The sequence below is a fragment of the Bos indicus x Bos taurus genome, chromosome 16 (assembly GCF_003369695.1).
Source record: "Bos indicus x Bos taurus breed Angus x Brahman F1 hybrid chromosome 16, Bos_hybrid_MaternalHap_v2.0, whole genome shotgun sequence".
Classification (NCBI taxonomy): domain Eukaryota; kingdom Metazoa; phylum Chordata; class Mammalia; order Artiodactyla; family Bovidae; genus Bos; species Bos indicus x Bos taurus.
Window position 1 is genome coordinate 31,529,742 of NC_040091.1, and position 15,216 is coordinate 31,544,957.

General features: G+C 43.9%; 1 protein-coding gene across 4 annotated transcripts in view; it reads right to left on the reverse strand.

Annotated features, from left to right (window-relative positions):
* Window positions 1-10,397: 10,397 nt before the first annotated feature.
* Window positions 10,398-15,216, reverse strand: part of EFCAB2 (EF-hand calcium binding domain 2) — a 111,600-nt gene continuing 106,781 nt past the window's right edge. For 3 of the 4 annotated variants that reach the window (XM_027564674.1, XM_027564675.1, XM_027564673.1), the window contains one exon: window positions 10,398-10,827. In XM_027564674.1, coding sequence (XP_027420475.1) covers window positions 10,712-10,827 — 116 coding nt within the window. In that variant the 3' untranslated portion in view covers window positions 10,398-10,711. Of the gene's footprint in view, window positions 10,828-14,763; window positions 14,932-15,216 lie in introns of those variants that run through there. The other variant, XM_027564677.1, reaches the window with a different exon arrangement.

Here is a 15,216-nt window from a genome sequence, read left to right on the forward strand (position 1 = left end):
TACAAACTGCATTTCAAAGAATCCAAATGGTCCTTGAAGGAAAATTATCCTACATAAAGGAATTGCAGCATATATATGCAAAAAAAGGATGATAGGATTCTTAAAAATCACATTCCCCAGCTCCTACTAACCGTGTTTATAGGCAAGCGTTAGGGAAAGGTCGATGAAGAACATTACTTTGGCTGGATTACATAGACAGCAATTGAACCTGAGCAAGCGACAAAAAGAGAGATGACAGACATCACGTGCCTTCACCTGCGGGAAGGCAATAAAAATACACCACCTTCAATGAAGCTATTTGTGGTGGTTTAGTTGCTAAGTCGTGTTCAGCTCTTGCGACCCTACAGAGTGTGTAGCCTGCCAGTCTCCTCTGTCCATGGGATTCTCCAGGCAAGAATACTGAAGTGGGTTGCCATGCCCTCCTCCAGGGGATCTTCCCGACCCAGGGATCAAAGCTGGGTATCCTGTGATGTAGGCAGATTCTTTACCAACTGAGCTATGAGGGAAGCCCTACTTCCTACAAGGAAGCCTTACTTCAATGAAGTTGATTTACAAGAAAGCAAAAACAAAACTGACCTTGAACTCAATCAAGCCTCTAGATAAAACAATGGGTCTAAGGAGAATACTGGGAAGAGAGGGACATGTCACTTAACACCACAGAAGTGCATTCAAACAAACCCAAAATGTGGGGAATAGAACCAATTCAGAACCAGTGGCCAGGGTTCTCAATAAATAAATGGCAAGAACAGAAGTGGACAGGAGTGTTAGAGACCGAAAGACACATTAACCAAACTCAACTTTTAGGCCTTGTTTGGATCCTGATTGGAATAAACCATTAGTAAAACAGCATTTATGAAACAACTGTGGAAATTTGAATAATGTTTGTGTATCAGATGTTATTAAATAATCATTGCTAAATTTTTTGTTACAAAAAGAGTTTCAAGATTGTGTGGGAAAAAGAGGAGGAGGTCCTTATCTGCTAAAGGTATTATCAAAGCCCTTATAGACGTGACGTCCTGGAATTTGTTTTGAAATAATCGAGCAAGGGTGAGGGTTGAGGTCAGGGAAACTGTGGAGAGGGACAGATAAAGCATGATTGTTGCTGCTGCTAAATCGCTTCAGTAGTGTCCGACTCTGTGCGACCCCATAGACAGCAGCCCACCAGGCTCCCCCATCCCTGGGATCCTCCAGGCAAGAATACTGGAGTGGGTTGCCATTTCCTTCTCCAATGCATGAAAGTGAAAAGCATGACTGGCCATATGTTAATGGGTTATGGCTACATGGGGGTCTATTTACTCCATTCTGTGTTGAAATTTCTTAACAGGAAGTCCTGTTTTTAATCACCTAAACTGGTGATTGGGCTTCTCTGATAGCTCAATTGGTAAAGAGCTGGCCTGCAATGCAGGAGACCCCAGTTCAATTCCTAGGTTGGGAAGATCTGCTGGAGAAGGGATAGGCTACCCACTCCAGTGTTCTTGGGCTTCCCTTGTGGCTCAGCTGGTAAAAAAAAATCCTCCCACAATGCGGGAGACCTGGGTTCAATCCCTGGGTTGGGAAGATGCCTTGGAGAAGGGAGAGGCTTCCCACTCCAGTATTCTGGCCTGGAGAATTCCATGGACTGTATAGTCCATGGGGTCGCAAAGAGTCAGACACTACTGAGCAACTTTCACTTTCACAAACTGGTGATCAGTCCCTTGCAAAGATAGTTCCAAAGCCACTTGAACTTGGTTGCACTCCATTCATAGACCCTTCTCTCGTGTCCCCACCTTCTCCATCAAAGCAAGCACCCTTTTAAGTCTAATGTCCCCATAAAGGCACTTGAAACCAATTCATCATTGTCTTCTGACTCTGTATGTTCAGTCTACTGCTCCATGCCTCTTTTTACTGTGTTATCCCCAAACCTACCCTCCCTCCTTAGGTCTATTTTTATGGATCTTAGACGAGGAATGTGACTTCTTTTGCAGTTACCCTCTTGCCAGCCTCCAGCAGCCCATGCTACATAACCATTCTTCTTCTCTCCACCTTTCCTTCAATGGGTCTCACTCCTGATACCAGGGAGTTTTCCAAGCCCCTCCGTGGTGTTGCTGAGAGTCACACATGTCTGAGCGACGTCATTTTCACTTTTCACTTTCATGAATTGGAGAAGGAAATGGCAACCCACTCCAGTGTTCTTGCCTGGAGAATCCCAGGGACGGGGGAGCCTGGTGGGCTGCTGTCTATGGAGTCACACAGAGTCGGACACGACTGAAGCAACTTAGCAGCAGCAGCAGCAGTGGAAGCAGTCTTAACCAGCGGTCTACCAGGGAAGTCCCAACAGCCTTTCTTATTCCCAGAAATCCTGTAAGTATCTGGATCCAACCTTGTTTATAATTTTAAAAGATTGAGAACATTGGGGAAATATTTAAATTCATCATTCAAAGGATATTTCCTGAGTGCTTTGTAATGGTAGATACCACTTATCAAGTCCTGGGCAGGTAGCCCTTAATCCTCAAAGCAACCCTGTGAAAAAGTGAAAGTGTTAGTTGCTCAGTCATGTCCTGACTCTGTGCAACCCCATGGACTGTAACCCACCAGGGTCCTCTATCCATGGAATTCTCCAGGCAAGAATACTGGAGTGGGTAGCCATTCCCTTCTCCAGGGGATCTTCCTGACCCAGGGATTCAACCCAGGTCTTCTGAATTGCAGGCAGATTCTTTACCAGCTGAGTGCTTTGTAATGGTAGATACCACTTATCAAGTCCTAGGCAGGTAGCCCTTAATGCTTAGGGTAACCCGACTAGGGTATCTACAAGGTAGATACGATTATTGCCATTTTATACCTGGGCAAGAGGTACAGACACATCAAATGACTTTTCCCACTCACATATTCTGTACCTGGCACAGCTGTAATCCAAAAGCAGGCCTATTATCCTCCCCAAACCATGCTATCACTCTATTTTAGCATGAGCCTCAAGCCACCCCATTCCAGAACATTCTTTCCCACCCAGGACTGCAGCAGTGCAGCCAATAGGACACAAAACCATTGCGGGTTCATCCTATCAGTTCCTCTAGGAAGCTCTCTGTGAGTTCCACCAGCAGAGCTGGCAGCTCTCTGCTCTGAATCCTAAGCACTTTGCTAGCATTGCTGAACAACCATTACTTGCTTGTAATTGTCTCCCACAAGAAGTAAATCTCTCAAGGACAAGGGCTATGTCTCCTACTTATTTTGGCACCTCTGGTGCCGAGAACAGTGTCTGGCCTGTAGTGGGAATTCAATAAATGTTGACTGAATGAGCAAATGAACTCCATTGGGAAACATGTTCCCATCCCAAGAAGCTAGTAGTGGAGCAGATGGCCAGTTGGCTTCTTCTTCTGGCCTTGGTGATCATTCCTCACTCATTTGCATGTTTATTTCCCAAGGTCCTATTTCTTCTCTTGAATATCTGTGACATCTCCTGCTAACAGTTCTGTGCGACAGTGGCTCATTCTCACTAATCACCTTCTCCAAGTGTTAATCATTCAGAATGAAAGTGTACCTCTTAAATTCAGAATCTGCCCAGAGTGCTGTGTTTTGTGGGATCCATTTCATAGCAACCAGAGGGGTTCTTATATCTGATGAGAAACAACCTGTGAGGTTCAAATCTGGTGCCTCCTTGAGCCAATCTAATCGAATTCTTCAGTATACATGGTCATGAACCTTTAGAAAGTTCAAGTAATCAACAGAATGCAAATTTCAAGAAATCAATCAGATTATTTTTTGCCTATCAGTTTGGCAAAATTAAAAACAAAAAAAAATGCTGATAAGGTTTGGGATATGAGAACAATCTTCCTCTGAGATACCTTGAAAACACATTAACAGTAGACTTTTAAAAAGATCTCCAGCTCTTTAAAGTTGATCCAACAGTTCCACTTCTTGGAATATGTTCTAAGCAAATAATTAAGATTTAACTGCCAGGAGGTATAGAGCAATTTATTATAACAGAGAAAATTTGAAAATTATTTAAATAACCAGGAATAAGAAATGCACAATGGAATATTACTCAGCTATAAAAAAGAACACATTTGAGTCAGTTCTAATGAGGTGGACGAAACTGGAGCTTAGAGTGAAGTAAGCCAGAAAGAGAAATGACCAATACAGTATATTAACCCATATATATGGAATTTAGAAAGACGGTAATGACAACCCTATATGCAAGACAGCAAAAGAGACACAGATGTAAAAAACAGACTTTTGGACTATGTGGGAGAAGGCAAGGGTGGGAAGATATGAGAGAATAGCACTGAAACACGTATATTACCATATGTAAAACAGATGACCAGTGCATGTTTGATGCATGAAGCAGGGCACTCAACGTTGGTGCTTGGGGACAACCCAGAGGGATGTGGTGGGGAGGGAGGTGGAGGGGAGTTCAGGATGGTGGGACACCTATACACCCATGGCTGATTCATGTCAATGTATGGCAAAAACCACCACAATATTGTAAAGTAAATTAGCCTCCAATCAAAATGAATAAATTTTTTAAAAAGAAATTAGTTAAATCAGTTAAGGTACATCCCAACAACTAGATGCCACTCAGTGATTAAAATTTGTATTTCCGGATTTCCCTCATGGTCCAGTGGTTAAGAATATGCCTGCCAATGCAGGGGACACAGGTTGGACCCCTGGGCCAGGAAGATTCCACATGCCATAGGGCAATGAAGCCCGCAGGCCACGGCTACTGAGCCCACCTGCCCTAGAGCCGGTGATCTGCAACAAGAGAAGCCATCACAATGAGAAGCCTGCGTACCGCGACTACAGAAAAGCCCACGCACAGCAAGAAAGACTCAGCACAGCCGAAAATAGATAAATAGTTTTTTTAAAAAACCTGATGCAGCCAAATAAATACATATTTTTAAAAATAATAATAATTTCTGTCACACTCTAACCTTTAAAGAATTTTCACTTTCATTATCTCAGACAGTGGCTCTTACACTTTAGCATGCATAAGACTCCCCTGAGGATGTCTGAAAATGTGGGTTCCTAGACCTCTGGAGGGTCTATTCTAGAGGTCTGGAATGGGACCTGGGAGTTTAAATTTCTAACAAGCACCCCCTCCCAGGTGCTTCTCAGCAGGTGATTGGTGACCTATACTTCCAGTAGGTGCAGGCCCAGGGGGCTGTCACCCCCGGCACGAGGCAGGCACACGTGACCAGGAGGTTCTCTGCCTACTTAACCTGCCCAGAAGAGACAATGTAGTAACACTGATCTTCTACAGGGAATCGGCTATATAAACAAAGTAACTTTCTTAACTGGAAGCGGTTAGAAAAGGGAAAGGAAGGAGACAGAGCCCTAAATGCACTCCATTCCACAAAAAACTGTCCTACCAGTAAAAATCCCAACAAGACTGCGATCTTGGACATTCTTCTTCGTCTCTTACCATTTGACACTTGGACATTGGGTACATGTACTGCTTTTGGAAGGTGGAAAGAGAACTAGAGTGGGGCTCTTTATTTTCCAGACACAGGCACATAGGAGGGAAGGGCCTGACCCAGAATGGGTCACAGGCGAAGCAGAGGTCAGGGCGAGAGGATCTCCTGATGCCAGGCTTGCACCCCAGCCCTGAGTGATGGAGCTTCCCCAGCCCCAAGGAGCTGAGAGCAGATTTGGGTTTCCACAGGGCCCGAGATGGTGGGCCCTGCACAAGCCTGGAGTCACATGGACAAGCAAATTTTCTACACAAGAGACTGAGCTCTCTTCTTGCCAGGAAAATGCCATTGTGACTTAAACTGGATGTTGAGGGCTAAGATGAGTGAAAGAGGTAAAATATGAATCTAAATGGTTAGAATATAAAGAAAATTGTTCCTTTTGCAAATATGCTACAATTATTCTGCAATTAGGAGATAAAATAAAGAGTTTTGTGGGAAGCCTGTTGTACTTTTTCATGGCCTTATAAAAAACAAATTAATGCTAAAGATAGAAAAATGAATCATACATAAAACTCTTTTAATTACTAAAGAGATAAAATTTCCTTGAGATGGGGTGTGAAGTTTTGACATCAGTCAGAACTTTTGAAAGTATTCTAGAAGGTGAGACTTGGGGGTACCCAATCCTGAAGCATCCTTCCCCAAAAGAGAATATGACATTACCACTTATGAAGAATGCTTGTGGATTGTATGTTCAGTCATGTCCAACTCTTTGCGATCCCATGAACTGCAGCCCACCAGGTTCCTCTGTCTATGGAATTTTCCAGGCAATAATATGGGAGTGGGTTGCCATTTCCACCTCCAGGGCATCTTCCCAACTCAGGGATCAAACCCACGTCCCTGGGGTCTCCTGCATTGGCAGGTGGATTCTTTACCACTGAGCCACCTGGGAAGCCAATTTATAAAGAGACTGGGGCTGATTCACCAGCCCGTATTTCTCTGTCGTGACCAGGGTCACACATGGTAATGAGCTTAGAGAAGACAACTCAGAGCTGCCTTGTGGGCTCCAAACAAGTCGTGCCTGGGCTTCTGCCTGGGGCACCAGTGCCCACTTTCATGGTGCGTGTTGGTGCCAGCTGCTGCTGCTGAGTGATATGCCCCTGGGTATGCTTCCACCTTCAGGGGTGTTGCATGCCTCTGGCACCCTCCTTCCCAGCTGCAGTGTGTCACCTATCAGAAACAGCCTGTCTGCTAAGGCTCTGGGGGGTCACCACACCCCCTGCCTCATACTTCTCTGCCCTGGTGTCAGGGCACGTGGCTCATGCTCTCTCTGGGTGGTGATTCTAACATGCACGGCTGGGTGAGTGGCACCTTACACCTTCACTTGGCTCTCAGCACAATCTCGGGACACTAGTGAAGAAGAAATGCTTCCTGAGAAGCACTTCACAGTATTTCTTCCTGTGAAGAAATACAGTCTGTGGTTACTTTTTCATAAAACCTTCTGTTAAGATGATTCCTCGCCACCATTTTGATGCACTGTTTTTCAAATAGGAAGACCACGTATTCATCATATAAACAGGGACACTTCTAAGAGGGAGATCTGTTAACAACTACACTGGGACAACACGTGAATGCTGAGACCACCCCAGGTAGCCTGGGACACACGGTCACCCTGCTTAGGAAGGAGACGAGCTGCCCAAAGACGCATGTGAGGCTGAGTCCCAGCTGACCCCAGGGCACACAAAACATGAACACAAAAGAACTCTTCGTGCAGTAAGTCACTGAGGTTTCGGGTTATTTGTTACCAGGGCATCACCCAGCACAAACTGATGAATACAGCCTTATAGCTGTGTATGTAATGGAGGTAACGTAACACAATCCACATCACTGGGCGTTTGTGAGGATTAAAGGAGCCAATACAGAAAAAGCACTTAGTCGGTGCCTGGCACGTAGTCATCAGTCACCAGATGTTAGCTAGTGTCATTACTTATAACAACAACACAGGAGCATGAAGGAACACTCTAAGAACACAGGGAAGTCAAATTTCAAACCAAGCACGCACTTACTCAGGAATGGCAGGAAGGCCAATCGCCTCTAACATCCACCCCACAAGCTGTTTGCCCCTCTGGCCATTGGAGGCCCTGCCTCCTTCTTTCAATCCAGCAGCCCACTCCCACCTGTATCTCTCCTGACCCATGGACCAGAGACCATCATCACAACGGCTCTCTTGTGAACTCCTCCACTCCTTGACCTTGGGTTGCTTCCATCTCACCCAAATGACAAACCTTAATCCTGAATCAATACAACGATCCAACATTTTTGCTCCTGGGCCCACGTTACTGAACAAAATCCTCCCGCGTTTCTTGAGGTCTTTATATGGGCTCTTTCTCAATTCTTTCTCCCATTTCCCACAAGAGATATTTCCAGATTTCACCATTCTCCTCGAGCTCTCAGCCCTTTGAATATAATTGTGCCTGCTTGTGTCCACCTTCCAAAAATAACTCCCTCAGCCTGCTCTCTCCAGCCCTGCGTCTCCCCTTCCCGTTATGGCCAAGCAACTGTCCTCCGCGCTCTACTTCCTCACGCCCCCGCTCCTCCACCACTGGACTCTGCATCCTGTCACTTCCCAGGCTTCCCCAGCAGAGGTTATCAATGAACTCTGTTGTGATGGACATTTTCTCTGTCTTTAATTGACCTCGGCTCCCCCTGACATTTGTCAGGGTTGGTTACTGCCTCCGAGTGTTTCTCTCCTACCTTGGCTTCATGACGCTTCTCCTCTGCTGGCCCTCTTCTCCGACTTCTCGTTCCCAGTGTCTTGTGGCTCCTCTTCCTCTGCCCTCTCTTAAATGCTGGTGTTCCCCGTGCTTCCCTGGGACCCTCTTCTCTTTTCTTGCCAAGGCATTAACTACTATTTAATGCCGAGAACTCAGAGATTCATGTCTCTGCCCAGCTCTTCCTCCTAATGATCCAATTGATTATTGAATGTCTCCACCTGGGTATCTCACTAGCTCCTCAATCCCCTGGTGTCCAGAGCCAAACTCATCATTTTGCCTATCAACCCTGACTGGCTTCTTGGATTTCTGAATGAATGACACTACAATTCACTCACTGTCCAAGCTAGAGACCTGGCACTCAGGCTTGACTTTTCCTAATCTCGCTCCTCCCATCAACCAAAGGGCTACATCTGGTCTCCCTACTTATAGTCTTCACTCTTCAAGTCTACTTTCCTTACTTACAAATGATCTTTCTCTGTGATCTTCAGAAGAAAGTTCAAACTCTTACACTAAAACCTTAACTGTACACTTAACCCAATACCCTTAATGATACAGCTCCTGACTGCTACCCCTCTTTCATCTCTCATGTCCCCAAATCTCCTCCATTCCAGACATACTGAACTAGTAGTACTTTAAATTTCCAGACTGTTCCATGTTTCATGACACCTCTGGATTTTTTTGTTTTTGTTGTTGCTGCTTTTCCGAAATACCCCATGTCCTGCTGCCCACTTAGTAAACCACTCGTCCTGAAGTGAGATGTTACTTGTTTTGAGAAAGCCTTCTCTACTCGAGTAATATTTTGTCTCAGAGAAAGTTCCCCACTCCACGCTGCATCAGCTGCCCTCTTCAGTACTTCCACAGTCCCCTGAACATGCCTGTCTGGAATGTGATTGCTGACTGCCTTGCAGGTCTCCCTCACCAAACTGTAATCTTGACTAGTTAGGGACTGATTCACGTGCAACTCCAATTCCCAGTACGTTATCTAATGCTGTTGTTGTTTACTCACTAATTAGTGTCTGACTCTTGCAACCCTGTGGACTGTAGCCTGCCAGGCTCCTCTGTCCATGGGATTTCCCAGGCAAGAATGCTGGAGTGGGTTGCCATTTCCTTCTCAAAGGGATCTTCCCAACCCAGGGATTGAACCTGCCATCTCCTGCACTGGGAGATGGATTCTTTACCACTGAGCCACCAGGGAAGTCCGACATTATCTAATAATTCTCAGTAAAGTTTCATGAGTGAATAAACAATAATAGCCTCTTGAGTAGCAGCCCCCTGCATGTCTAGGAGGAACAATCACAAGCAACATTAAATGTTTATATGTTTATATATACATGCACATGTAGTGGTGAAGCACCTTTAAATAAAGATCAGTGTGTGTATGTATGTGAAAGAGCGATACAGGTTATGGAAGATGACTCATTTTCCTTTACCTGACTTTCCTCTTTGCTTTTCCATTGTGATTCTTTGTACTCAGATAACATTATTCTGCTCTTTTAACACTTGTACCTCTTATATACCATAAAATTTCTCAATATTCTTAGTCAGTATTCAGAACAATATTCTCATGCCAGGTATTCTGAATGGGTAAGATTCTACAAACCACAAGAGAACTGCCACTTCCACACATTATCAGTTTCCAACCAGTCTTCTTTTCTCAAGGGTCAATCATCTCAACTCCTTGGTAACATGCTGCTGCTACTGCTGCTGCGTCGCTTTAGTCGTGTCCGACTCTGTGCGACCCCATAGACGGCAGCCCACCAGGCTCCCCTGTCCCTGGGATTCTCCAGGCAAGAACACTGGAGTGGGTTGCCATTTCCTTCTCCAATGCATGAAAGTGAAAAGTGAAAGTGAAGTCGCTCAGTCGTGTCCGACTCTAGCAACCCCATGGACTGCAGCCTACCAGGCTCCTCCGTCCATGGGATTTTCTAGGCAAAAGTACTGGAGTGGGGTGCCATTGCCTTCTCCATAACATGCTAGATCAGCCAATTTAAATTTTTACATATACTAAGTGACTATCATCTCAAATGAGATTTGAAATTGGCACCCACCAGAAATTAATTATTAATATCCATTTCAATGACTCTCCTTCCCCACCCTGATTGACAAAGGGTTTGTTGTTTTAAAAAGAAGCTGTCATCACATTACCACTCATTTTCAATTTGTGGTCATCCTACCCCATCCCAAGATCTTCATATGCTAAACTTTAGGTCTTTCTAATCAGTCTTCACTTTTGTCAGCTTAATTAATTTGAAAGCAACCTGGGTTTTATTGTAGAACATTAACAACAATCCATGGATAAGGTAAAATATTTTATGAATAGCTTAAAAGCAATGTGTTTAATTAGCAATGTAATGTGTCATTCCATTAGGCTAGACATGCTAAATAGATCTGTATTTTAAACTGTATGATCACCTTTAAAGAACGAAACATCTTCAAATAGTTGTCACAAGGAATTAATTAGCAATATGTAGGAGTTATAAGATAAAATGTGAAATTAACAAGGACAAGCAGTCTTTAAAATTATACTTTCAATTAGAAATGAAGTCTTTAGAGTGTTTAATTCTCATCTATCACCATCATTGTTATGTAGTCCTTATAATGAATTGAATTCGATTCTGGATCAATTGCAGCAGACAACATTTCTTCCATTTCCTCCTGAGAAAAAGGCTCACCTGGGAGGAACAAGAAGGGACACTCATCATTTACAGTCATCTGATTTTTTTTTCTTTCTCTTTCCACTAGTCCATTCAATTGCCGTGGACCCCCACCATCCCACACTGTGCTGCCGGTTACTCTCCCTGGGGCCATAAAGCCAGCACATCGTGATTTGAACCAGAGGTTCAAAGAGTATGCTATCGTACTCCTGGCAAATTTTGGAGTTATTTTACCTTGCAGATAGCATAGTTCAAGCAACCTTTAGCATGAATCATTTCAGCCAAAACAGCAGGAGGACATGAAAACATCATAAATAAGGTTTTTTATTTATTTAAATTAAAATCACTAAAATCGCCAAAAAGGCAATTAAAAGGATTAACCTGAAGTCACAGTTTTATAGGAAGTCTAATCATTACACTTAGTAAGCATATGAAGAAAGGATTAAATGGTTGCTATGCAGAAACGCCGAACAACAAATAACATGTTTTAAAACTGTAAGTGAAAGTGGAAGTGAAGTCGCTCAGTCGCTCTTTGCGACCCCATGGACTGTAGCCCACCAGGCTTCTTCATCCATGGGATTTTCCAGGCAAGAGTACTGGAGGGGGTTGCCATTTCCTTCTCCAGGAGATCTTCCCGACCCCAGGATTGAACCCAGGTCTCCCACATTGTAGGCAGACGCTTCACTGTCTGAGCCAGCAGGGAAGGCCACACTGTAAGAATGTCTGTGAATATCCTCTAACAAGGGCAGGGCAATTTAGTGACTCAGCTGCACCCAGTGACCACAGATGCCATTCACCAGTCATTTCAAAGCAGTCCTCTTTGTTATAGTTTGGCCCAGTGTTGCCATCAAATGAAACCAAAAGTTGGATAGAAAATCTGTGAGTTTTAGTTGGGTTCAGATAACAACTGAAGGCCATCTTGGATACTGGTTTCACCAAGATGAAAAGCAAATTTAGGAAGAACATTGGAAAGGCTGTCATCTATTTAAGACAGAACTTTGTTCTGATATTAACCCAAAATACAGAAACATCCAAATTCTCACCTTATTCCTAAAGAGTATTAATCCAAGTAGATAAATTACCAAGGCCTGAGAGTTACCTACCTTACGAACTTAAGTCACCTGCTACTACAAACCATGCCTTCTAAGGTGGAATTCAGTTACTAATACAGAAATTATTCAAGTGGGGGTTTTTATGATGATGATGATAATATTACCAAACAATGGAATATGCTTGTGTTTTTTTGAAATCATGTTTACATCCTAAGGAAAGAAAGAATGCCTAAAATGTCTAAAAAGACAAATTCTGAATCTTTCTTATAACCTAATTGCTACTGCTGCTGCTGCTGCTAAGTCACTTCAGTCGTGTCCAACTCTGTGCGACCCCACAGATGGCAGCCTACCAGGCTCCGCCATCCCTGGGATTCTCCAGGCAAGAACACTGGAGTGGGTTGCCATTTCCTTCTCCAATGCGTGAAAGTGAAAAGTGAAAGTGAAGTCGCTCAGTAAGTGTCCGACTGCAGCCTACCAGGCTCCTCCATCCATGGGATTTTCCAGGCAAGAGAACTGAGTGGGGTGCCGTTGCCTTCTCCGATAACCTAATTGGTAAATACTAAATCCACTGCCAATGAACTTTGATGGATATGCGAGTCCTTATGAGAACACTGACAACAAATATTTATCAAGAACCACTGTTTGCCAGGCACTGATCTAAGGGCTTCACAGATATCAAGTTAATCTCCGAACCACCTCATGAGAGCTAAGAACTGTGTATCCCCGCTTAGAGCTGAGGACACCAGCACACGAGGAAAACAGGCAGGCAGCCCCAGCCGGTGACTGGAGGCACTGGATCTGCACGCCAGCAGAGCAAGTCAAGGTCTAGGAACCACGCTCGGTCACTTGGAACGAGGCCTTGTTCACAGTGAAATTCAGAAGGTGGTCACTGCTTCCTCAAGCAAGGAAAGAAACAAGTAGTATTTGATTAAGGATGGGAGGAAAATAGCTTAATTGTTAAAAGCACAGCTTGGGGGCCAGACTGCCTGGGTCCAAATGCTCAACTGTTTCATTAGCTTTAAGATCCCGGGCAAGTCCCTGACTTCTCTGTGTCTGTTTTCCTGTCTGTAAAATACTATCTCATGGGTTTATTGTTGTTCCATCAGTCAGTCATGTCCGACTCTTTGCGACCTCATAGGCTGCAGCACACCAGGCTTTCCTGTCCTTTACCATCTCCCGGAGCTTGCTCAAACTCATGTCCATTGAGTCAGTGATGCCATCATCATCTCATCCTCTGTCATCCCCTTCTCTTCCTGCCTTCGATCTTTCCCAGAATCAGGGTCTTTCCTAATGAGTCAGCTCTTTGCATCAGGTGGCCAAAGTACTGGAGCTTCAGCTTCATCATCAGTTTTTTCAATGATGTTCAGGATTGATTTTCTTTAGGATTAACTGGTTTGATCTCCTTGCAGTCCAAGGGACTCTCAAGAGTCTTCTCCAAACCACAGTTCATAGGTTTGTTATGAGTATTAAAATTGTTCTTATTTGAATAGCACTTAGAACGTTGCCTGGCACATAGGCAGCAATATGTGTTAGTTCAAAAAAGTTCTTTTGAGATCTTTGCTGCTAATAAATACTACTTGACACCATATACATACCTAGACACATGTGGATGTCTATCCTGTAGGAGCTTGATTCAATGTGACTTATTATGTTCATCATATAACATCCTGGGCATTTAGAATGCATTCTCAAACTGATCAATATTCTGTGGATATTATGAAAAGCTGCATTGTCTCTGGATGCACTGCGGTCTGATTTCTCTATTTCAGTGAGTACCATTACCCTAATACCCACTACCCAGGCCAAAGCCTTGTTATGTTGACTCAGCTCCCATCTTTGTGCCCTGCACTCGGTTGCTCATCATACATAACCTGTGGATCTTGCTGCAGACAGTACTACTGTATCAAACCCTTCTCTCCATTCCATTGCCACTGCTAGATATAGCCCTTATTGGGATACCCTCAAAATGTCTATGGGGTCACACAGAGTCGAACACGACTGAAGTGACTTAGCAGTAGCAGTAGCAGCAAAATGCTGAACCAGGCTCCTAACTGGTCTCCCCAGTCTAACCTCTTTCTTGCTCTTCTCACAAGCCTACCAGCACCAGGTCAACCTTCCCACAATCCCTCTTTCACCGTGCAGCTCACCTGCTCAGAACCCTACAGTGCTTCTCCACTGCCCATAAGACGAAGTCTCCTGGGCCTCAGCCTCCACAATCTAGTCCTGGCTAATCTATCTAGATTCATTTCCTACTGTTTGCCAACAAGACCCTCTGAGTTTTCTCAGTCTCCCAAAATGTCATGCTCATTCCTACCTCCCAGTCTTTGTTCATGCTTTTTATCAATCGATGTCTTCCTCTCATCAGCTCCTTCGTCCATTCTACCTCACTCACTCACTAATTTAACGAGCACTTGCTGAGACGTATGATGTAAGGGAGCGCTATAATGCATAATATTTTAGCCCTTCTGATAACTCACCCATATTATTCTATCATCTTTAGAAACCTATTTTCTCTTAAAGTCTTCTCAGACCAAGCTTTCCAGGCTGGTCCAGACCACACTGATCTTCTGCTACTCACTTTTTTCTACTATCTTATATTTTGAATTGTTTTATTCCTTCCTGTAAGACTGTAATCTCCTTGAGAAAGGGAGCAGATTTTAGTATTATTACCTCTCACTGCTATTGTATCCCTTACCTACACACAGTAGGCACATCCTACTAATGATTTGGCCATTTTGACTAAATTCATATTGCCTGATATAACCTAGTATTTCTTTCCCTTAGCTTAATCCCTAAGCTGATGCTTTGAAACATCACATTTCCATCAAAGTTCATCCCTGAGATAACTTTAAGAGGGTCCTGCGTTCTTGGGCGGCAGCTTTAACAATCGTGGCACACTCACTCTCACCCTCTGCATTCTCACCTAATGCTGGAGCAAGTCAAAATGGTCAAACCAGCGGCACATGGAGACGCAGTCTTAGTCTTCCGTACTCAAAATTTCATGCACTTCTGATTGTCTCAACTGATTAGCAGCTCTGAATTACTCAGGACTCATCTGTGAACTAGTGAACTGAACAGAGAAAGAGTTCTAACTTTATATGGGAAGAGGGCAGGTGAGACCATGAAACCATATATATGAAACCATATATATATGAAACCATGAGAATGGTTTCAAGAGCATGTCCATTAGGCTACTGACATTCAGGGAAAACAAGATTACACATCAGACTAAGTAGAGAGAATCCCTAAAGAAAATATGTTGGCCTACAGAGGTGTGCAGGTGTTATGTATAAGTGTGTGTGTGTGTGTACAGTTTAAGTGCAAAGCAAATATATCACTTTCATTAGCATAAAAA